A 23,565-nucleotide genomic window follows, 5' to 3' on the forward strand; every position below is an offset into this window, starting at 1 on the left:
TAAAGTTTGTGGCTACCAGACAGCAAATTATGACTATAATCTGACTAGCTAAAGAAATAAAGCTGTTAATACAACATATTCACTGGCATGCCAAATGAAAAATATCTTTTTAATTAGTTATGTGTTTATATTTCCATTAAAAAAAAAAAGTTGTTGCAAACACAAGTTTGAATGATCACTTCTGTCATATCCTTTGGAATCAGGGAATGACACTGATGGATACACTTGCAGAAATCAACCATAAAGCCCGTGAAGAAGGTCTGCGAGCAAGGAACACTGTAAAATTATCAAGGAGTATTAAATGTTGAATGCCAAGCAAAATAATCTCGTGGACCAAAAGTAGTTTCTCATTTATTTGTGCATAAAGTAAACCATAGAAAACCTCTTAAAATAACATTAAGGACTGAGCTTAAATCCAATAAAAAAATCAGGGATATAACTGAAAATTAGCTCTGACAAACTGTCATTAATTAGCTTTTCCTGTTCCAAAATCTACAACTCCCTACTTGTTTCCTACAAGTTTTATGTTAAAAGTAATGAAAAATCACTACTATCTCTGTTCTACACAGCACGCAAAAAATGAGAAAAAAATCTTTTAAAACATGAATTGTTGGTGAGTTTCTTAAACACTCGAACAGGTTTGTTTCCAACTGTCCATTATTTATTGCTGTTTCGTTACAACGGAGTATATCTCACGGACATGTCTTTATAGTGCTGTTTGAATTCCTGCTGTCCATCAGTGGGGCTCAGCCCTACTAAAAACACCCACGTTCTGAAAGGCATGCATTAAAAACAGGTTTGAAAAACACACATAAAATGCACTCGTTCCTAAGCCAAGATGCACATGGACTCCCTAAACAGCAGGTCTGCAGCAGCTACAGTAGCTGCTTTCCAAACCTCAGCCTTTCAAAACCTTCCCCAAAGATATGGCACAGTGTGGAGCAAAAATGCAGCTCCGAGCCCCAAAGCACGTTTGTTCAGCAGACCCGCCCAGAGCGGCCGAAGGCTCCAACTTTGCTGGGTGTTTCTGCACTCCTGGGATTGAAAATCCAGCTGAAGCCAACGGCCCTGCCTACAGGAACGTGGGGGTCTGGGGGGTGTGCGTGCATTGCACACATTGGGATAAATCCCTTCCAGACCCCAGCAGCTCGTGCCAAATTCTGGTAACGAGAAGCGTTTCTGCTCGTTCTCCTGCGGCATGGAAAGCCTGGGAGCACCTGAATTTAAAAGGTGCAGGGTGCTGAAAGGAGACAGTAACGATGGAGCAGTAACAGAGCTGGGTGGGACGCAGCAAAACCTTTACTGGTTTGAGAACTGAGATCCAGCTGTCCAGCTGGAGTCATCCTACGTTCTCCAGTCTCCTTCAGAGCTACAATTCCTGATATAAAGAGTACTAGGATGAATAACATGATAATGCCCATCGAAAATTCTGTTATGGAAATGTAAAACCAAATCATGCTTGTTTTTAAAATGTCCTCGAAGAATTTTAGATACTAGTAATGGAAAAGGCCTTTGTGTGTCATCTTAAAGGTTTTCAAACCCTCCCAGAAATAACAAGGCAGAGAGGCAGGAGGAAATACATCAGAATAACTGTCTGCAGGACTGAGGTCTGTTCCTGTTAATATGCAACAAAACTAACCCTAGGGCTGCGAGCATTTGGATTTTAACATGTTCCATAGAGAATGAGATTCATTCAGAATCCAAGGGTATAAAAGTGATTCTAAACCCTCCCAGAATGGAATGAGGGTGTCAGCTTTTCATCAAGCCCCAACAGGACAATGAACAATTTACTCTTGGAATTTCTCATAATTTTACCTCCTCATCTACTCAGTAAAAATAATGTTAAACTGACAGTAACCACGTACCATTTGGGGCTAGCAAAATGTCCTTGTCTCTGACGGAAGTTACAGAACAGATTTTGGAAGTGTGAGAGGGCATGAGCTGTTCCTTGTCTTGTGCAAGTGGTTTCACTTCCAGGCATCATCCAACATGACAGAAACAGTCCTGGCTGGTGCCAATCCCCCCCCGGATTTGGCTGTGGGGCCTGGCACCACCCTCAAAGGTCTGTTCTGTTTGGTTAATGTTGTCTGCATCCCCCCCAACCCTGCAGTGTCCACGGGCGGTGCAGGCACAGACACCCAGAGCGGGCCAAGGGGGTAAGAGGAGATGTGAAGAGCTGAGGAGTTTCTGCAAAAGGCATCAGGGTGTAAAACCAACACTGTACATGCTCCTCACGCAACCCTCTGTTTTCAGGCACTCTCTTCCCTGTTCCTTTGTGGTGCCCCTGTGGATCTCCCAAAGGAATTGCTGAACTATCTGTATGTAACATTTCCATTCCATTGCAGTATCTCGGGCTCCTGCTGGGATTTCAGAAATACAATTGGTAGAATTCCAGCTCAATAGAGGAGCCTTAAACTAACGTCTCATTTCTGTTTTGTGATAAAACTAATTCTGAGTCAGTGCCAAGTCTCTTTTTTGACCCTAGAACATTTCTAGGACCCCTGTGCTTTTCCCTAGACCCCACACCCAGGCCATGGCCCTCCCACCCTGGGCTGGTGCAGCAGTGGCAGCACTTACAGCCCCCCTTAGCCCCACAGGGCCACCTGGTCACAGGATTGTGATGTGCACCAAACATTTCATTTTGATATTGGTGACCAAAATACCCTCTGCAGATAATGTGTAACACCTCCCTAAACCAAGTAACAGCAACACAGAGCAGGATGTGCTGGTCCCTTTGTGACAAAGCCTAAGGAGGAGAATTTGGGAGTACTCTCCACCCTCACATGGCCAGAGCCCCCAGTGCCTTGGGATTCAAAGCATGTGCTCAGTAGTTAGTAGGTCTCTGAGGATTTGGCACATGAAGAAGATGGGAAAGAGGAATTTCCTTCAGGGGAACTTTTGTTCTTAGTAACTTGTGTTTGACATGTTAGCTTACACCAAAAGAAAGCAAACTAATCCTGATTCTGAAAGAATGATTAAACAAGAGACACGTTTGGTGTGTGCATCAGCTCTCAATATTCAGAGGCTCAGGAACATACACCCCTTTCCTTCTGTAATCGGAGTCAAGGGGGTGTTTTAACCTCCTGCTGCCTGGAGAGGGAACTTGTGATTAACCAGACCAGGCAGGGGTGCAGCCAGATTCCTTGTTTGGTCGGAGCGTGTAGAGGACTTTGTGTTACCCATATCCTCAAAGGGACAGAAGTGAGACAGAGCCCTCAGAGTGGTACCTGGGACAGGAGCAGAGACAGTCCTTCCCCTTGGAGGAAGGAGAAGATGCTTGGAGAAGGCAGACACCCGAACTGCTCCCCACAGGGATGCAAAGGGGTGAAGCTGTGGCTCTGGGAGCAGGAGCTCCCGCGGCTGCTCCCGAGGCACCTGGCAGTGCTCAAAGGAGGGTGCCTGTGCCAAGCCATGGAGCAACAGACACGACAGCGCTGCCTCGGCCTTGACATTTCCAGAAGTGCTGCTGGGGAGATAAAGCCTGTCTTAAGGAGCGACTATCACCCAGGCCGAGCATCACAAGGCCAGGAAGAAGGAGAGCTGGGATTAGAAGCCTCTTCCTCCGGCCTTCCGCGGCAGCCTCGGACAAAGGGGCCGCGCGTCCCGCTGCCCCCCGGGGCTGCCGGAGGGCCGGGCCCCCCCGTTCGCGGAGCCCCCCGGGGGCAGCGCGGCCGGGCCGGGGCCGCGGGGCGGGAGAACAAAGGGGCCGGCCAGGGGCGGCCGGGCCCGGGCCCCGCGGGAGGAGCCGCCGCCAGGGTTTTTCCCCTCAATTAAGCCAATTGAATGGCGCTGAATGGCCGGTGCGAGTGCGCGGTCAGTCCCCGAGCGCCGCGATTAACCCGGGCAGCCCCGGCCGAGCCGCGCTCCTCCCGCCCGCCCCGCCGGGGAAGGGGCTGCGGCTCCGCTCCCGGCCCTGCCCCGGGCCCCGGGCCCCGGCCCCGCACCCGCCCGGGCAGCGGGAGCGCCCCGGGAGCCCCTCGGGCAGCGAGCGGGGCCGGAGCCCTGCCCCGGCCCGACCCCGGCCCGACCCCAACCCCTGCGCCTGCCCCAGCCCCGACCCCAGCCCCAGCCCCCCGGGAGGGGCCACATGCGCCCGGGGACCAGAAGGGTGACCAGGGAGGGGCGGCGGGGGGAGAGAGGGGGAGAAGCAAAGAGGAAGAGGGAAAGGGGCAAATTCTTATTTTTCCTAGGAAATCTCTGCAAGACATTCCTTTTTAGGCTGCGACTCCCGTCTGCTCGCTCTGCCCCTGGAGTCACAGGGAAGCTTCTTCTGAGCTTTTAGTCCCAAGGGAAACGAGGAGGAGAGATTCGCTCTTCAAAACTTTCCACGCTTTTCGTATTTTTGTCAGGGAAAAAAACCCCAACCCACTCGTGCCACAGCCCGTTGGGAGGGTCAGCTCCAGGCGGCCCGGGGGTTCCCCGAGAGCCAGGGGCCAAAATCCGCCGGCAGCCCCGGTGCCCACGGGCCGAGGGCTCCATCCAGCCGGGCTGTTCGGGCACCCCCTCAGCGCAGCACGAGGCACGTTCCTGCTAGCGAAGGAACTTGTACAGATTATGGGTATTTTATCAGCTCCTCGTGCCCCAAGTTTGCGCAATACATCTGTCATTTTCCGGGATATTTTAGTGTCTTAAAGCCGGACTAGATACAAATGAATAAAACAGCGGGCTGTGGGAGGTTTGGGGTCTAATTCACAAAGGGAGTATTCAGAATTCTTTACAGGTGCTTCTGTGTTCAGCAAGCTTTCAGCCATTGATTTACTGACCTAAAAAACCCATCAAACTCCATTCCAACAAGTGAAGGAAGAAATTATGATCACAGGAACACACTAAAAAAAAAAAAAAAAAAGGGAGGAGGAAAGAAAGAAAAAGAAATCTTTTTGAAGTTCCAGCATCCTTCTAAGCTATTTTCCACTTGTCAGGCTCTATCCACATCTAAACCCATCAACCCCCTGCAAACGAAGTCTTGTTTAAGTAAGGGGGGGGGGGAAGTCAGTCCAATTCGTGTTGCAGATGAATATTTACTGCAATTTACGAGATAATTTCAGCCTCGACTCTGCCAAGTTTACGGGTCCCCCTTTTCCCACCACCTCTGGGTGTAGATTTATTTCCACAAAGTATTCTACACAAATTACCAGGAGCAGATCCCCTCAGAGGACAACATTGTGCATTTCTAGTGAGCTTCTGAGAAGGAAGTGACAAGTTCCATTAAAAATAAAAAGAGAAACTATCACATTTTTAAACGGTTTCTCTTTAAAGGCACAAAATTGAAGGCTTTGCAACAATTTACTTGTTTGTGAAATTTTACATCAGCGGGCAACCTGGTCTGATTTTCAAGATCAATGGCACTTATTACTGCATAAATTAGTCGATTATTGGTCTAGTAAATAGTTAAGCAGATAAATAGCTTAAGCAAAGAAGCCAAAGGTGACTCAAGGAAGATCTCTTAAGTTTCAGTTGCAGGCTTTAAACAAAGATTAAAAGACCAAAAAATCGGAGGGCAATTATTTTGTAAACGAATTTTTCAAAACGCAGTTAAAGGCGGTTTATTTAGGAAGTCAGGGAGCAGAAAGACTTTCACAGGCTGTGCTCCCATCCAGGACAGATGCCGCTGGTTCGGTTTACAGGTCCTTTGAATCTGAACATCTGCCCTGCACAGGGAGACAGCGGAAGGACAATTAAAAGCTAATCCCTTCGAAAAGGAGACTTTTTAAACGGGAAAGACGTATATTTGATGCACGTTTTAAAGCTGAACTGTTACCCGCGAGAGAACACTACATCCACCTTTCATCAACCTTCACCACTGGGACTACTACTGCTTTTTGCACTATTTCCAAATTATTCAGCAATTAGTTAAACCAATAATAGCTGGCAATTTCGTTTCCGAGGTGCATTTGCCGGTTGGAGATGCGCCTTTTCTCCCTGCCATTTTCAGCGCAAACCACCCCATTCCGTCGCTATTGTTACTCCCTTCAGGCGCAAAACACCCGCAGCCTCCCCATCCCGGGCCGCGTCCCCCGGCGCGAAGCCCGAGCCCCTCTCACCTCCCCTGCACCTCTCGGTGCCCCGCACGCACCTTCCTCCCCCCGTTCCTCCTCCTCCTCCCCGCGGGCGGAGCGGCCGCCGGCGCAGCCCGCAACTGTCGGGGCGCGCAGAGCTGCGGCCCCAAACCACCCGCAGCAAGCTTGGCCTTCACCGAACGCCCTCTCCGGGAAAAAGAAACACGTCGGAGGCAAATCTGCGCCCTACGGGGCGCGTCTGAACGCGGTAGATTAAAAAGAAAACAGGGTGGAAGGAGCGGAGGAGCGCAGAGGACACTGAGGCGCAGAACGGAGGGGAGAAACGAGCTGGGTGCCCCGGGCCCGGCGGGACGGCCGAGCCCCCGGCCCGGGAACGCCGCTCTGGGGGGAAGCCCGCCCCCGCCTCCGAGTCCTCTCGTAAAACCGACAGCTAAGAATTTTGTTCTGTCCGAGCAGTTTTTCCGGTTGCATCCAAGGAGCAGCGCAGGAAGCCCCGGGGAGGGCAGTTCTGGTGGGCATTACACGGAGAAGCGGAGCGAGAGGAAGGGGGGGAGCGGGATGGGGGGGCAAGAGACTGCTCGAATTCCTTTGCCTGTAAAACTACAGTGCTGTGGCGGCCGGGAGGTTAAACGAGGAAACACATCGGAAAGTTTGCAGCTGGATACACAGAGCCCTGGCTGCTGCCAGCTCCGCTCCCCTTCCTCCCGCTACTGGGCTCGGCTCAGGGGCAGCGGCTGCGCCGCGGGGAGCGAGGGGATGGAAAAGGGATGCTGCGAGTCTCCCGACTCTTCTCCCAGTCACGTCTGACAAACAAAACTCCAGCCGAGCGTGCCCCGTGCTGCCCCAGACACCTGCTGCCCGCAGCCCCTGCCCGGGCACCCCCAGCCCGGCACCACGGCCACCTCCCACCCCGGGCCCTCGGGAAACGGCCACTTCCTCTCTCTCTCCTTCCAAAACTTTAGGGTGCAGGAGCTCAGCACAGGGCAGAATAATTCACCCGTCAGCAGCCTTTAAGTGTAGCCACTAAAGAAAATTCACGGCTCTCCGAAGTGCTAACTTAAAATCTCTGGTTTCCAGATTTTATTCCAGGCTACATTCCCCCTTCTCTCCCCTCCCCTTAACCAGATGACCTTGCTTCAAAACATTTTATTTCCAGCTGAAGTGAAAAATGCTAACATATTAGCTTCTGTAATTGCAGTTTGACAGCACTTGATCTCAATAATTATGCTGCAGCTAAACTATTATTAACGGTTTAAGCTAAAATAAACGGAAATCCCCCTTTGGAAGTGAACAGAAACAAACCATTTGAACTGTTCTGGGGGAAGGTGGGGGTCTCTTACCTGCATTGTAGGCTGCCAGATCTGCTCCAGGCCCTGGGCTTTTCCTTTTCCTGGGTCTCCCCTTCTGGACAGTCCCCACGCCGTTGTAATAAGGCAGTCCCAAAGTGTTGGCAGAGCCCGCTCCCAAAGCCGGGCCCTTCCCAGCGGCTACATCCGAGTGATTGAAATGCACCTGGTACTCCCCCTGGATGAGAGTCTCGAAATGGAGGCGGCAGTACACCAGATTGTCCTTCATGCCAAAGTGATCGCCAGTGGTCAGCATCTTGTTGCAAGTGGTGCAAGTGAAGCAATTTAAGTGATATACCAAATCCCTGGCCCTCATGACCATCTCGGAGGCAGAAATCCCCAGGTGACATCTTGCACATCTCTGAACCGAAAACCTCCTGCAAAACAGAAAGGCCAGAGGAGACGGTGAGAGGCACGTTGCCACCACCCCGTCCTCGGTCGGGTGTGCCCGGAGGGCGGCCGAGGGCTGCGAGGCCCGGGGGCCGCCTGGCCCGGGGCAGCGGCACAAAGCCGGTTTGCAGAGCCCAGCCGGGCGGGCCCTCGGGACGGCAGCGCGGGGACGCCCCGTCCCGTTTGCACCTCGCGGGGCAGCTCCTGCCCCGCCAGATCCCACCAGGAAGAGGCACCGACCCCCGCCCCGCGAACGTCCCGCACCCCCGGGCCGGAGGAAGCAGCGCGGGCGGGCGAGGAGCGGCTCCGCCGGCCCCGCACGGGAGGCCCCGGGACCGCAGCCGGGCTGGGGGAGCTGTGCCCGGGCCGTGCCCCCCTCACTCCTCCTCCCCGCGAGCCTCCCTCTGCAGGGGGAGGTTTGAGGAGCCCACAGCCTGCCCCACGCGTGCCCACGGATCCCCTCCGCTGTCTCCTCGGGACGGGGAGTGCTCGGGGGGGTCGGCGGGCAGTGCCCCCTCCCCGGCTGGTGGCCGAGGGCGAGCTGTACCTGTAGTAGTCCTCCTTGCAGTAGATGCTGCCGTCCTTGCTGAAGCAGGTGAGCTCGGACTCCAGGTTGAGTTTACATTCACAGCACTTCAGGCAGCGCATGTGCCACTGTTTATCCACAGCCAGGAGGTAATAGCGGTCGGAGATTTTCCCCCCGCAGCCGGCGCACAGGGCAGCCCTGTCACTGCTGATGGAAGGCATGGTCTGCTGGGGGAAAACAATTACAGACCGTTAGCGAGAGGGAGAAACTCTTGAGAGCTGCTGGGCTCCCCCTCCCCCTGCCCGGCCGGGCCGCTGCTCTCCCTCGCAGGGGCTGCCAGAGGAGCGGGGGCTCCGCGCCCGCCGCCCCGACCGGCCCCATGCCCGGTCCCCAGGGTCCCGCCGCATCCCACCTTCCCGGGAGGAGGCGGGGAAGCGGGCGAGACAAACAGAAAACCACCCTGGGTTTTAGGGGAGGCGTCCGGACCAGACCCAGAACTTTTTTTTTTTTCCTTCTGTATTTTCCAGTCACAAAACAAGATGCTGTTCAATAAACAGGCGCAATAATCACAGAGTAGGGCAAATCGCAGATAGTTAATTTTAAAATTTATTATTATGGATATACCGAGAGTGTCTGCATAGTTAATGCTCTGTGAGTGAGTGTATGTGGAGCGTGTCTGTGTGTGTATTTTCCTAGCTATAAAATTCCGAATGAATTACGATCAAACCCCCAGTAGTCACAGTGCTGCAGACACAGCTCTCTGCAAGCTGGTCCCAAACAACACGGATCGCGCTCTGCTGTGACCCAAAGTACTAAAGGGATCAGTAAATAAAGCTGCGGAGGAGACGAGCATTACTAAATCCGAGGCGCAGAATATTTTACCGGGAAAACGAAATAGTGGGAAACGTGTTGGAAAGAAAGCGGGAAAAAACGAACAGAGCACTTTAGATTATGCTGGGATAAACTTGGAAGCAATAAAACTAAATGTAAGCCCTATATAATTTAATAGTTTAGTGTCAAATCGCAATCCAATCGAAACCCTCAACCCCCCCCCCCCAAATTCATACATATCCTGTCAACTTCTACCGAAAAAGAAAGAGAGAGAAATATCGGACCCATTTGAGCACGCTTATTTATTTTAGCAGGCACCTGAAAGCAGCGTTCGGGAGAGGAGGCTCGGTGCAGCAGGCTTTGGGGCTGACCTTGCCAGCCGCTGCTTTCCACCTCGGTCCCGACTTACTCTTACCCGCTTTGCACAGAAGCCCACGGCAGATCCGTTCTTGTGCAAGAGAACCCGAAACATTTCCTTACAGCTGTGCCCAACACGCGGTTTGTTTTGCTTCGGGGCGGGGGAGAAGTTGTTTGTTTGCTTTTACCTCCTCCAGAGCCTTAAATCCTCGCGCAAAGCAAAAAGCAAAGGCGGATCTCGGGGGCAATGGAAAGGGTCCGAGGCTGCGCTTCCAGCCTATGCCAGACCCGTCCCTTTCATCCCCTGCTTGCGGGGATCACAAAATCCCGTCGCTGCGAGCGCTCCCGCTTGCACCTCACCGCTCCCACTAGCAGAAGTCCACACAAATAAAACCCTGGCACTCCACTGGTGTTAGTCACAGGAACCCACCGGGAGCGTGTTTCTTTAAGGCATTAACCGAACTCCGAGGAGGGATCATTTTATAACCAAAATAGTTTCTTGTAAAACCACTTTAAATGAAATAACGATTTTTTTTTTCTACCTTGCTTTTCCAGTAACAAAAATATTCTGAGATTCAGAAATGCCATTCAAGGATCGAGTACTCCATCCCACTATTTGTTATGTACACACGTGTATGCATATACATTATATATAGTTAGATAAAGCTATCATGTCACAATATTTATTCCAACAAAGATCATTCGATGTTGTTTAATTGTATGGAGAAATATTAACTTTCTCAAAGAAAACCAAAACCGTTTAGATTAGAAATCACGTCCCACCCTTATGGCACAAAGGCTGTTTTCCAGCCAGTATTTCAGGATTAAATAGTCTCACTGCCACCTTTAAGCAAATTTCCACATAGCATTAAGAGAAAGAACACATCCTGATGGAGTTCGAAAACCCGAGAACAGATCTTCCTTGCATATGCCCGTATCAGCTTACGAGACAGCATTTAACCAACGTGCGAGATCGTTTCACTTCAGAATTATTTCTTAACAAAAAAAAATAAATTAAAAAAAGCATACGTGAATTGTTGAATCAGTTAAGACACTTCGGAAATCTCTCCCACTCTGCCAGCTTAGCGCCGGTTAGACGGATGCATCCTTTTATTATCTAAATGTATTAATATACAGGCACTGTGCATCAGTAGACAGAAGGTAAAAAGTGGCAAAGTTATAAAAAATCGCATCCATCCGTCTCCCTGAAGCATATCTTCCAGTTCTGTTTGCCATGTTTACAAACCCACATATTAAAATTATTTTTTAAAAACAATAACTTAAAGGCACTCGGGGTTGTTTTGCTTTGGGTTTTTTTTAAATAAATGCTATAAAGACTGTCTCACTGTAGACATCCTACCTGAAAAATAACACAGAACTGGATTCTCTGCTGTTTGTGTTTCCATTCTGCAGACAAAAAATTCGCTGTGCCAAAATGTTATGGTTATAAAGCCATACTTCGCCTCTTCCTAAAAACTTTGGAAGGCCGGACAGGCTGGGGGAAGGGAAGGAGTTCTTGGACGCTACCAAAAGGCTGGTCTATCTTTCTGTTTTCTCGCAAGAGCAGTACCGTTCATTTCACCCAAGCGTTACTATTACTATGCATATTATTAATAATTAACAGTTTCATGCCTTTCCCCACGGTTTCATTTAATCTTTTGGGGTGCCTTTACGCTCAGACCTCTCCTGATTTAGCATTTTGCATACGTTTCCCCCCGATCTGTTATTTTAGGGGAAAAGCCGTATCTGTGAGGGGTTTGGTACGTTTAGGGGGGTGCCTGACTCTCCCATTCCTTTGGCTCCTACCGTTTCCGTCTCTCCCCTGTCTATAGCCGAGCTGATGGCCGGTGCTTCGCTTTTGGTTCTCCGATCCATCTCGTCGATGACCCCGTGCATCTCCGAGCCGGAAAGACTGTGGAAAAGCATCGCTGAGGAAGCAGAGGAGGAGGGCCCGAGTTGCTGCTGCTGCTGACAGTTGTCGGGGTCCCTGCAGGAGCCCAGAACTTGCATTAACCGGAGCCCTCCCCCATGCATCTAGCACGGCCGCCCCGTCTGTCCTCGGGCACCGGGCTGTTCCCCCGGCAGAGCTCTCCGGAGCGCGGCGCAGGCACTGGTCCGAGCTTTCAGGGGGATGGGGCGCAGAAAAGGCGGGCGAAGGGGCTGAGGGAGAGGGGATAACTGATGGTGTGAGCTTCGGGGCTCGGATCTAGTCTGTGGCGCGGCCCCGGCACATCCCTCTAGGAGGCTTCTTCAGTGCAGGGCTCATTGCCCCAGGTGCAGTCCCAGGCTTTATGCTCTGGCCCAGCTGGCAGAAGGCTGGGCAGGTTTACGGTTGGGAGGGATTAATAAATAATAGAAATATAAAAAAAAATTAAACCATCTTCGGTGAGAAATAAATAATAATTGAAAAAAAAAATAACGACAAGCCCCCTACATCGTACTGTGCGAAATTTAGAGGAGCAAAGCGAGGGAGAGGGAGGCTGCAGCAGGCGGAGAGCAGGCTGGTGCTGCAGGGAGGCTGGGGCGGGTGCCCACCGTACGCGCTCACAGTCCAGAGGGCTGGCAGCGGCGGCAGCTCAGGGGCAAAGTTTGCTCCTTCCCCCGCTCCTCCCCCAGCCCGGTGGAGCTCATTGGGAAAAGAAAAAGCCAAGGGGAAGGAGGGAGAGTTGGACGGGCACCAGATGGGACGAGCGCTCGCGGCCCCCCTCTCTCTTAAAGCGGCGCGGCCCGCGGGGCCGGGGCGGGAGCGGCGGGGCTGGAGCGGCGGGGCTGGAGCGGCGCGTCTGGGCGCGGGCACCGCGCGGGGCTCCGCGCCTTTTCTACAGCCCCGCTGACATCATGTCCTGCCCCGCCGCCATTGGCTGCGCCCGCCCGGGCCCGCCGCATGTGCTCGGGGCCGGGGCTGGCCCCGCGCTGGCCCCGCACCGGCCCCGCACTGCCTCGGGACCCGCGCCCAGGTTGGCGTCGGTCACCCGGTGACCCTCGGCGACGTGTGGCACCGGGGCGTGACAAAGAGCGCGGGGGGCAGAACACAGCGAGGGACGAGGAGCGGCCAAAAGTTCGCCCCGCTCTGAGATCGTGGCGCCCCAAACATTCGTGACCAGTTGAATGCGCCCAACAACCCTCCTCATGATGAACACTCAACGTTTGAACATCATAATTTGAGTCATCCCAGTTCGTGGAGCCTTCCACAGACTCGGGCCTCACGTATCTCTCATTTCCAAGTAGACTGTAAGAAAACCAGGCCAAGAAGGTCTCTGAACTAGAGGAGAAGCTTCAGAAAGTCTCCAGAAAAGACAAAGAGTACTCAGGGAGACTGTTCACGATGTCTAAATATTTATCCAGGAGGTGGGTAGTGAGGAAGGACTAATTAGTATTAAAGATGTCAAATATCACACTTCTAATTACGTTACAAAGGTAGCACAACGGAAGGTAAATGTGAATGCACACTGAGATCATGAGACTCGCTGCCTCATGGTGATGGGAGCTCTTACATCACTCGGGTGGTGTGTTCTGGCAGAGCCATTTGCCTCTCACAGGTACAGTGCAGTCGGGGCTATCCTTGCTAAAACTGGAATTACTCTGTGTATAGTCAAACTTTGCTGGGTTTATGTGTTCCGTTCTTACAATAATCGAGGCTTTTCATCATCTTTCTGTTGAGATTGCTCTGCGTAGTTAAAGACATTTGCATGTCACAGAGGAGAACAAAGTGTCTCTTGTAGAAATGCATATGAAATAGCCACAAGACCCCTCAAGAAACCATACAGAATGCAAGCTAATTTCCCATCTGTGGGAACTATCCAAAGACTGTCCTAAAATCAGACCTTGGAAACAATGGAAGTTCATGTTTGAATTCAGATCAGAATTAGCACAATTAGAGGCACTGTATGGTATTTATCTTGATAAAATAATCTTTGCCTTCCTCTGTAAAGTTGCGAGACATTTCCTGCCCCCACCTGTGCTGGGAGGCTTGGCTCCAGTGAGGCTGGGGGACATTGCCCACCGGACAGCATGGACCCACCGCCGGGTTATCTTCACTCCAGCAATTTGCTGTACACATCCTTACCCACGGCTCTGCACCGCACTGTCCTTAGATGTTCTAATACCAGATTAATTCCCCATCACGGAATTGATTACATACTTTTTGCAGTTAAGAAAGGTCATGGATTCGTACACTCTATCTGACACTGCTAATTATCAAAAAGATTTTAGATATTTAACAGCATTAAAATACAGTATTTTATGTTACAGAATCGCCTCAGTGGACGGAACCAATAATGCCAAAAGCACATTGAAAAAGTATGGCATGACCTCCAGTTCACAGGCTATCTCTGATTCCCTTCCTAATGGATATACAAACACAAGAAGACATCCAACCCTTGCTACCAAAACACAAGGAGAGTAACAGAATGTAAACATAAAGCTGCTAATGTACACACTGACACTTGAATGACATTTACATTGTTCAGAATAAAATCCAGGATATTCTTGAATAATGAGCAACAGAGGAATTGCTGGAGCAAAATCGTCTTCGGAACGAGACGCGGGCTCATTTGAAACGAGAGCTTTTTCATTAGAAAAATGGTGCAGCTAATAATAAAGTCTTTTAACCTGTATTTTGTTATAGGTGACAGGTGAACAAATCACAGGTCTTGAGTTTCTCTACCCTGCCTCTCTTGGTAACGTCATCTCCAGTACCATCTGCTACCTACCAGACAAACAGACCAACCACATAATGAGGTACCAGCTTCCACCCAGCTACCGTGACTAAATCAGAACAAAAGATTCAACGCCTCCTTCAACAAAGGAACACAAGTCTAAGCTGTCTTTGCTAATTGCTGGGTTTCAGGTTGTCTGTTACAGATTTTAAGTGAGCTACAAACTTCTATCAAATACTCATAGCTGTTGGATAAAGGTACTAAGAATAAAACATAAATGGAAGCAAAAGGTAAGAAAGAAGAGAAGAAAGCTTAGAAAATAAGTAACTACTTATGGTAATTTAAAGGCTGTGGAATAATATAAACATGAAAGACCAGGGGGCAGAGTGATTGATATCTCATATGTTTTCGATGCCCCTACGGTTATTAGACTGCAATATATGGGAACATACAATAAACTATGAATTAAAATGTAATTGTAGCTTCAGGCATCTTCTTCATTGTCTGCTGTGGTGTTATGTCTTCATGCACCGTGATTGACAAGGTGTAATTAATCATCTTACTCAGTTGTAAATATGGGCACCCTTCACAGTAGGCATCAGGAAGTGTGTACCAGCAAAGGAAGCAATAGTTGACGCTGAGATACCATTAAATCAAAATCAGAGCGCGTATATGTTCAGAAATGTGTGTTTGGTGTGATGCTGTTATCGTTTATTTCGAAAATACTGTACCAACAGATTTACTTGATTTGCAAGTTAACTACAACATTAACCGGTTTTATTTATTTTGTCTCTTCTTCATTTTTATAGGCAATGATGTTGTTCTCCTAAAATGTGAGACAGTTTGCTTCTCGTCAGCGAGTGGAGCCCAGCTCAGCTCCTGCTCTGCCCGAGTCGCTGCAGACAGACCAGCAGCCTCAGAGTCAGCTGCTCCATGGACTGGCCTGAAACAGTCCCGGGAATTATGGCTCCATTCATGGATCACTTCTTGCACTTCTACAGACTGAGTTGGACACTTTGGGTCATTTCAAAGTGAAAGAGAATAATGAAGTTACCTTAATAAGAAATATTGTTCTGTTTAAAAATAGGACATTTCTTGTCGCCATTGCTGTCCCTTAATTGTAAACGAACATCTTTTTAAGGATTTTTTTTTCAGTATTCCGGGGCAAGAATATATTTAATATATTTTTCTGATTTGAAATGCTTGCTATCCTTATCTAGTTAGTGCAGAAATGGTGTCTGAGTCATGGGAAATTGAAGTGGTTTGTCTCAGGAAAATTTGGTGGTATGCGTGTTTTTGATGCACGTAGAGCTGCTGAATGAATAATTGGCCCCCTATTTAATGTCCTCTGCTTTAAAGCTGTCTGGTACATTTGCTGTTTAAAAAAATGTCTTTCAAAGCTGTTAAATATGTAACAAAAAGAGGTTGCTCTCCCCATTCTGACGTGAACAAAGCCATACAGTGAGGTGCCCGAGGTACTTCCAGCATGGCATTAATTACAAACACAATCATAAATGGAGATCTGCAAAGTTCTCCAGTGCCATTTCTCTGCAATACCAGCTGATGAGTGCTTGATAAAGGCATGCAGGAAAAACATCTGCCCAGGAATTAGCTATTAAATATTAAGCCAAGTATTTTTCAGAGAGTGTGGGATCTGTTGGATCTGTAATTCCACCATCTACTCCTGATGGAATAAGATCTCTGGCTGTCTCAGAAGCAAACCGAGCTTAAAACAGGAGCGCACTCTCAAGAAGATGATCGACTAAGAATGTGTTTTATTTTGATTTGAAAAACTGTCAATCACAGATAGAAAAGACCAAATAATATTATTATATAATACTAGCTAATTGTATTTGTCTGGTAAACCAGGAAAGCGCAGGAAAGAGGAATAATACAGTTCAGAAGGAAAATATTCCGAGGGTTTTGCCCAGATGTTGTGCTGAAATTGTTTGTCACTGGTACAAGCAATCGATTTCAGAGGAAAATACATGCATGGATGTATAGATGTGAGGGGAAATAAGACGTCCAATGTCTCACATATTCCAGTTTATATAGCCACAGCTATTTAAACAATTCCAAAACTGCCTCTACGGGTGTCAAAGAGGGAGGGAAATCTTCAACCACATGATCTTCTCTCCAGAGTCCTGTTAAATCCACTGAACTTAAAACAGAACAAGAAGTGTGAAATATGGGTTTGAACATGTTATGTCAGAAATGTAAAGGTTGGAAGCCTTTTTAGTAACCGATATTAATATTGTATTAAATGTTATGAAAAGGTAGGTGTTGGGGAGAAGGGCTGGGCTCACGTGCAATTTTGTCAAGGTTTTTATCTGTGATTATGATTCCAGATGTATCTATTCCCTGAGGAGAAAAATGAAGTAAAGTTGGCATGTGACATGTGTTTTAAGGTGTTTGGCACAGTTTCCCAAAGTGATGACAAAATGTTCATTTTTATTACAGTGAATTGGTAAAGAAAATACGATTCTGAAGGTCAGTAGCTGTGCATTTAAGATAACTTTGGAGTTTTATTTTGGGGAACACACATTTTTGGTGGTGTGCTTAGATCTGGTTGCCTGACAGGCACCTACCAGAGTAAATAATGTAAATAGAATCATGTTTACAAAATACAGAGCGGGAATTACGAGGAATTTGGTGAATCTCACGCACAGAATATGGCAAAGATTGCAAAAATGGCTCTTTTTGGATCTAGTAGTGTCGCTGCTCCTTAATGATGTTTTTAATCGCTTTACTACAGACTAATCTTTTTGCTCTGCAGTTACAGCTCAAATAAATGAGATAAGGTCCTTTGTAGGAACACGTTTTTCACGTAGAGGGACAGATTTTTTTAAATATCTTTTTTTTAGCCGAGCTGGGGAAGGTGTTCCTTGTGGTGCAAAGCACTTGCCCAAATGGCCACGAGCAGCCGGGGTGAGGCAGCGGGCTGTGGCTGCCCCGTGCCCCCTCCCTGCAGCCCCAGCTCGGTGCTGCCAGCAGGGCACCCTCCTGCAGCCCCAGCAAACACTCCCCATAAACCTTTTACAAGTTGCACATCCACCAATGGGCGAGGGCTGCCAGCCCGCCCTGATTGGGTGTCCTGGGGATTTGGGAAACGGCTCCACAACAAACCCAAGGTTTGGGGAGCAAAGGCTCCAATGGCATTGCCTCCTCTGAATAGGCAGAGCCTGAGAATATGATTAACTCCATATTTCATAAGTAAACTCCCCCAGCCCCGGATCCATCTGCAAATATTCAGGGTGATGTGCTCAATACATTCCTTTTCTGTTCTATAACCACATTTCTTTGTGAATTTAACCACATCAGAAAGCACTTCAGATTTCTAACACAAATATTCGATGCATTTAACGTAAGGAAGCTTCCTTTATTGGAGGTGATTGGGAACATTTTGTATTTTATAGGTATATTTAAGAGGTTAGCAGTAGGGGGGACTCGTCTGTGGAAAATCTGTCTACAGCTGAAATTTTTAGATGCAGAAGTGTTGCTGAAATGTCTGATACATTCACATTCTTTTGTTAAGTAGCTTACAGGACTATCCTCTTAGCTACCAGATACCCAGCTCCTCTTTTTTTTTTTTTTTTTTAAGTCAAATAACATTCCTCCCGTTTTCCCCCTTATTTGTTATTTTCAGGAGTTTACACTTGTTTTGGGTTTTTTGTGTACAATTAGAAGATCTTCATTTTCATGGGGTTTTTACTTTTTTCATCTACAATTTGGTTGTCCTTTTCAGCAGTCTTCTGTAACTTTATTTTATCTTTGGTGCATGCAGAGAAGCCTCTCATTGGCTGGTACCTTATTGATAATGATTTACAAGTTTTCCCAGATTAATTTTCCATGGGGTAATTTTTCTCCAACACAACACAGCTCCAATTAAAGAAAAGAATGCCGAAGGTTAATGTATTTTATAACACAATTTAGAAATTCATTTTTGAAGTCCTTGTGTTTATATTTTAAATTTAGAATCTTATTTATACTTCAGTATCAGAAAAATAATGTGGACAGTTTGAAAATTAGCAGTGGGGTATTTTCCAGCCACTGAAACGTGCCTGCCTAACGAAGGCAGAAGACTTGCTCACTAGATTTATTTTAAAGCAGTGCTGTTAGATATTCATAAATTAAAATGGCAGTTTTCAATGAGATACTTATTACTATTTTATTTGATATTTGTGAGATATCTGACCATTTAATATTTATCCTTTATTTCTCTGAGCTGATCTAATTGCACCTCTCTATTTTGCATTTATTTCTCTTTGCAAACACTACATTATTCACTCTCTCCTGTGCTTATTAAACAGTGCCACCTGCACCAAATGAAACAAAGCTTCTCCATCAATCTATCCCAGCTAAAGAACCCCGACTATATATTATAATTAATTGAAGCTCAATTGAACACTTGAGTCTGAACTAGATACAGTAACCTGAAAAAACATTAAAAAAATTAGGATGTACTTTAAAGAAATCTTTTAAATGAAAATGTTCACTCCAAACTGAGAACCTAACCTCGTACCAAGCACTCTTCATCAGCTCCGCACAGTACCTCAAGTAGCAATTAGCAGGTCCTTTAATTAATTAACTATTCCCTGTACATCACAGGGATTTTTGTGGCACTAACGTCATCCTCCATAAGTGAATACCAAATGCAGTCAATATTTTGTCACTCGGAGCCCTTCTCTGGACTACCTGAATGCCCACCGCCTGGCTGCGCGGCCCCACTTCCCAGCCGGAGCAGGTATGGAGCAGCGCGCACCGGCGGGGCAGCGGCGGGGATGCGGAGCGGGGCGAGGAGCGGGGGCGAGGGGGGAACCAGAGGGGATGCAGAGGGGACCGGGCACGGGGAAACCCCCCGGCTGCAGCGAAGGGAAGGGCTTCACTGCCAAGCTGCCAGGGCTGGGGGCTCTGCCGCCCGGGTGCCCCCCGTGCCCTGGCCGCGCTGCCAGGGCTCGCTCAGACCGGGTCAGACACGCCAAGGGGAGAGGGCACTTCCCACCCAGCCGGGACACCGCGAACTTTCTGTGCCTCACCGGGCCGATTCCTTTCCATGGGACCCTCATTTGGGAAAATAGGAAGTCATTTTAAGGGAACTGCCATCTGAGGATGAGACACGAGACACGTATTGCTGGGTTGAAGATTTACAAAAGATGCAGTATGTAAATTTGTTTATATAAATATGGATAAGATATATCACAGTATGAGGCTCTGTGTGTGTGGATGAACATATGTGTGTGTATCCATCTCTCTATTTGCAGATTCAGACACAGACATATGTTATCATTTCTTAGAGGCAAATATCTGCAGAAATAATTCTTTGTGTTCAGTAGTTCTCTTTAGTGTGTGGTAAGTTCCTCTTCAGAGATTTCTGTGTTCAGGAAAGATCTTGTGAATGTAATGGACAGCATGATGAAATCAAATAAAGTATGCCTTGTATGATTTTGCAAGAATTATACATTAGCACTCTCTTTAAACATGTGTAATATTTTGAATTATGGAACCAACTTTATAGATAGTTTTAAAATAATAAATAATATATATTATGGACTTGTAGAAACAGACACAGTAGAAATCTCAAGAAAGAAGAAAAAATTATTATTCAAATAATTTGAGATATTTGCCAAGTGATACTATAATTTTAAAACCCCACCACATTTAATTTGAACTCTTCATGAGGAGTAATATGTATTCAATCACTGAAAGATAGTAACTGATTCCAGTAAAATTTGCTATTTTGTAAGAGTAAGAGAAATTTCCATTTCCACCCCATGGACTCTTCTGCATCACTCTTCCTGCAACTTCAGTTAAAAAATTTGTGGCATGAGCAAAATATAAGTAAAAATATAAAGCTCAACTGTTAAGCTACGACTGTATCTCTGTTTTTGCTGTGTAAATCTGCTCTTATCAATAATTCACTATTCATGTTCTACAAAGACTCCGTCTTTACATTTTTAATTAGCACGTACAATTTTACAAAGGTAATTAGGAAAAGGGAAATACTAATCTCTGTACCTGGAGTCCCCATGTCACAATTTACTACACATTTTTTCCAGCAGCTTTGGCAAATGAATACTCTGTTTTGATACATCAATCTCAAACAAAGGTGGACTCCGATGCAATTTTTCACTGTTCATTTCCCTGAACCTTTTGGGATATAAAGAATCGTGACCAAATACTTAACAGCCTGATCAATAGCCATTGACCGGCCGGAGCCCCTCGCACCCTAACAAGCACAGCTTGATCATGTATATTTGATCATGGAAAATTTCAAAGCACCCTCAGACAGCAGAGCAAGTCCTGCCATGGCATCTTTGTGCTATTCCTGAAGCACGTCCTTCCCGTGATTTAGCTTTGCCATTACTGGGAACTTACTGCACACACGTCTGATGAAGCTCAAGATCCCCAATTTCAGTGTTATATATCCACAATATTTCACAGCTATGGCGAATATAAAACACCAGCCTCACATTTTAGGAGAGGAGACTCTGGATGTGCCTATGGATTCAATGGACCCCAGAGTGCAAATTTAAAAAGCCCTATCGTTATAAATCTTACATTCCTGTTAAGTGTTGGCATGCACATTACACTGAGGTGTGTTAAGTTTATCTTAGTGGAAAAATTGCAGTAAAAACCTTTCCCTTGATATCCTTTATAAATACATGTTCACATATGTATAAAATAAAAAAATATTCAAGTTCACAGCTGTGTTAGCCCTCTGCCTTATTAATACCATGGAAAGAGATAAAGATCTAAGCAAAAAATATTTACAGTGAAAAATGTATTTGCAGAACTTTATTATCATTCGTAATTCCACATCCAGTGTTTTTCATATAGGAATTTCAGTTTATCATTAAAATATAACACTGATGCTACATTTGTATAGCTGCCTTTTCTGCTTATAATCATAATGTTTATTCTAACTTTCTGGGTTTATTATTTTAGACAGATATCAGTTTAATTAGCTTAAGCTGTCATACTCTAATAAATACAGACGGGTTGCCTGGTTCGGGAGGAGGAAGGTGGCTGCAGATTTCAGGAGCAGAGACAGTTAATGCCTTGTACATTATCATGTAAACAGCAAAAGGACAAAAATAATTACCTGATAAACTTTCAATTTCTGACTCTCTCCTATATGCTTTCTGACCAATTTTTCTATAGAAAATCCATTCAAATTAGGCAAGTCCTCTAAATATCTGCAGCATCTGCTGGTTCAGACACCTTCCTTTATGCAGAGTACCATTTTCATATGATAATACATGTAATATGATATAGAATGACAGAATGCATGACAGTTGCCCATAATACATAGAAAGTCACTCAAAGGACAGAAGCGACATTTGGATAATTAGCATCCATTGGGCAGTCAATCATGCGAATAGAAAAAACTGCACAAAACCCACAATGGAGTTAGAAAACAAAAGGGACCCCAGCCAGTCTCAGGATTAACTGCTCTAAAGCGATCTAAATGCTTTTGTATCTAAAGAACTGAGGCTCCCAGGGCTGCCCTGTTCCCCTCTAGATACCCAGGGAACTAATTGTGGCGATCAAAGTTAAAGCATTCTCTCTTCTTTATAGACTGCTAAATACACAGAAAAATTATTTCTCCATTCGTGTTCATTAAACTATTTTAAAGTTAAAAAACTGATGCCACGTTCTTTTGCCAAGTGAAATGAGCTGGAGTATTGAGGTTGTCCTGCTTTTATGAGAATACAACAGCCCTTTTAATTTAAACTCTGTCTTTGTTTGATTAATATTATTTTGCTGTTGTCCAGTCTGCTATCTCTTTCTTTTTGGATAACGAAGGCAATTGCCATTAAAAACTCTTGTGTGAGAAAAACCTGGAAACAGGAATAGAAATAATAATGATAATAACAAAGCCCATTAACAAAATTAAGCAGGAAAGGTCACACAATTTCTTAGTAACTACCACTTTATAAAATAAATAAAATATTTTGTCACTCAATATATGCAGTTCAGAATATTTCCTTTCCCCAGATTAGGTAGAAGATGAGGGCAGCCTCCTTTAAAGCTCCATCTAATAGAAGAGAGAGAAAGAGAAGAGATACAGAGAGAGCCCCAGGATGTGGAAAGTCATGAAAATACCTACCCTGGAGACAGTATTCCCATAGGATCCTTTTCATACAAATTCCAACTTGCCTAATGCCCTTAATGAATGAAATAAAAAGAGAATTCAGAAAGGCCCATGCTGATGGCTCCTGCTGGAAAGTGTGTGGTTTAAGGCATAGCTGCAGCAGTTCTGGGAGGGAAGCGGCTCCGGTCCCCATCAGCCAGGCAGACAGGAATCACTGGGGCGAAATCTTCCCCTCACACATTTGCAATTGACTGGAAATAACATCACGACACCTTGGGATAATTGACGCCTTCTTACCTTTCGTTGTCCTTTGTAATTAATATTGGTGGATCTAGAGGTTTCTCCCAGGCACAGATAAGAGGAAGGTGGAAGGGGTGGGGAGAGAGCGCGTGTGTGCGTGAGTGTGTGCGTGAGTGTGTGAGAGAGACAGAGGGAGAGGGAAGGAGAGAGCAGAGAGGCTTTGGTTGTGTCTCTGCTTGGGGAATGGTGTGCTGGTGGATTCGTGGGGATGTGCACTGGGGGCTTTGCAAACCTCTGGAGTTCTAAAGGCAAGACAAAGTGAGCGGTAGGATGAGCTGGCCCTCCCCTGCCAGTCCTCACAGAGTTCCAGCAGCCGTGACCTTCAACCCCCGGGCTGTGTGTGAGCCCCACCCTGAGCCCCCTGCCCGGCTGCTGTGCCAGCTCCACCCGGGAGCAGGACAGGGACAGCGCAGGGAAGGAGGCAGGGAGGCACTGAGATCAGAAGGGCTTTTCGCCCAGTCCAATGGGCCTCTGGTGACAAATCAATCACGGCCCTTCAAACCAATGGTGCTGCCAGCCTGCAGCTCCCCAACCCTGCCCAGCCTCCCCCGGCTCCCCTGCACGACACTCCGCTGATCACGGGGGCTCCTCTCAGGGCAGGGCTGCTGTTCACAGCTTCTCTTGGTCATTAGCAGTTCCTTCTCCATCTCCCTATTGCTCTGTCTATACCTACCCTCTATTTATTTATTAAATACTGAAAACCAATATTAGAAGGGGGATTGTGACATGCAGCAACACCTGTAAATAAGTTGGTATTTGTCTTCTTAAAAGCGCCCAGATTTATTTATTTATTTTATACATTAGGAAGAGCTACCTGTTCTAATGCAATGAGGCAATGTGATCAATATAATCAGGGACAAAGAAAGGAGGCCTTGCAGGATGCTCACTGCACCTCCTCCTTCCCTTTATTTTACACTAATAAAGCTGGCTTCAGTGATTTTCTCCCACTACACCCATACAACAGGAATTGTTCTTCAATTATCTTTTTTTCCAGACATTGGTTAAAATACAATTTCAGGTCCATTTTGAAGCTATGAGGCAGACC

The 23,565-nt window shown here is 47.0% G+C and overlaps 1 protein-coding gene across 5 annotated transcripts in view; it reads right to left on the minus strand.

The window, feature by feature from the left end:
- The window catches only part of LHX2 (LIM homeobox 2), a 33,811-nt gene extending 10,970 nt beyond the window's left edge, over nucleotides 1–22,841 (minus strand). Inside the window, exons 1-3 of one of the 5 annotated variants that reach the window (XM_051807564.1) lie at nucleotides 22,518–22,841; nucleotides 8,301–8,506; nucleotides 7,358–7,740 (exon numbers count right to left, since the gene is read on the minus strand). In XM_051807564.1, the coding sequence (XP_051663524.1) occupies nucleotides 7,358–7,740; nucleotides 8,301–8,500 (583 nt within the window). In that variant the 5' untranslated portion in view covers nucleotides 8,501–8,506; nucleotides 22,518–22,841. Of the gene's footprint in view, nucleotides 1–7,357; nucleotides 7,741–8,300; nucleotides 8,507–9,525; nucleotides 9,625–10,827; nucleotides 11,188–11,273; nucleotides 12,301–22,517 lie in introns of those variants that run through there. The other 4 variants (XM_051807562.1, XM_051807561.1, XM_051807565.1 and 1 more) reach the window with 4 other exon arrangements.
- Nucleotides 22,842–23,565: the final 724 nt, after the last annotated feature.

This window comes from Manacus candei, unplaced genomic scaffold (assembly GCF_025592945.1).
Source record: "Manacus candei isolate 608988 ecotype Guabito, Panama unplaced genomic scaffold, ASM2559294v1 h1tg000071l, whole genome shotgun sequence".
Classification (NCBI taxonomy): Eukaryota; Metazoa; Chordata; class Aves; order Passeriformes; family Pipridae; genus Manacus; species Manacus candei.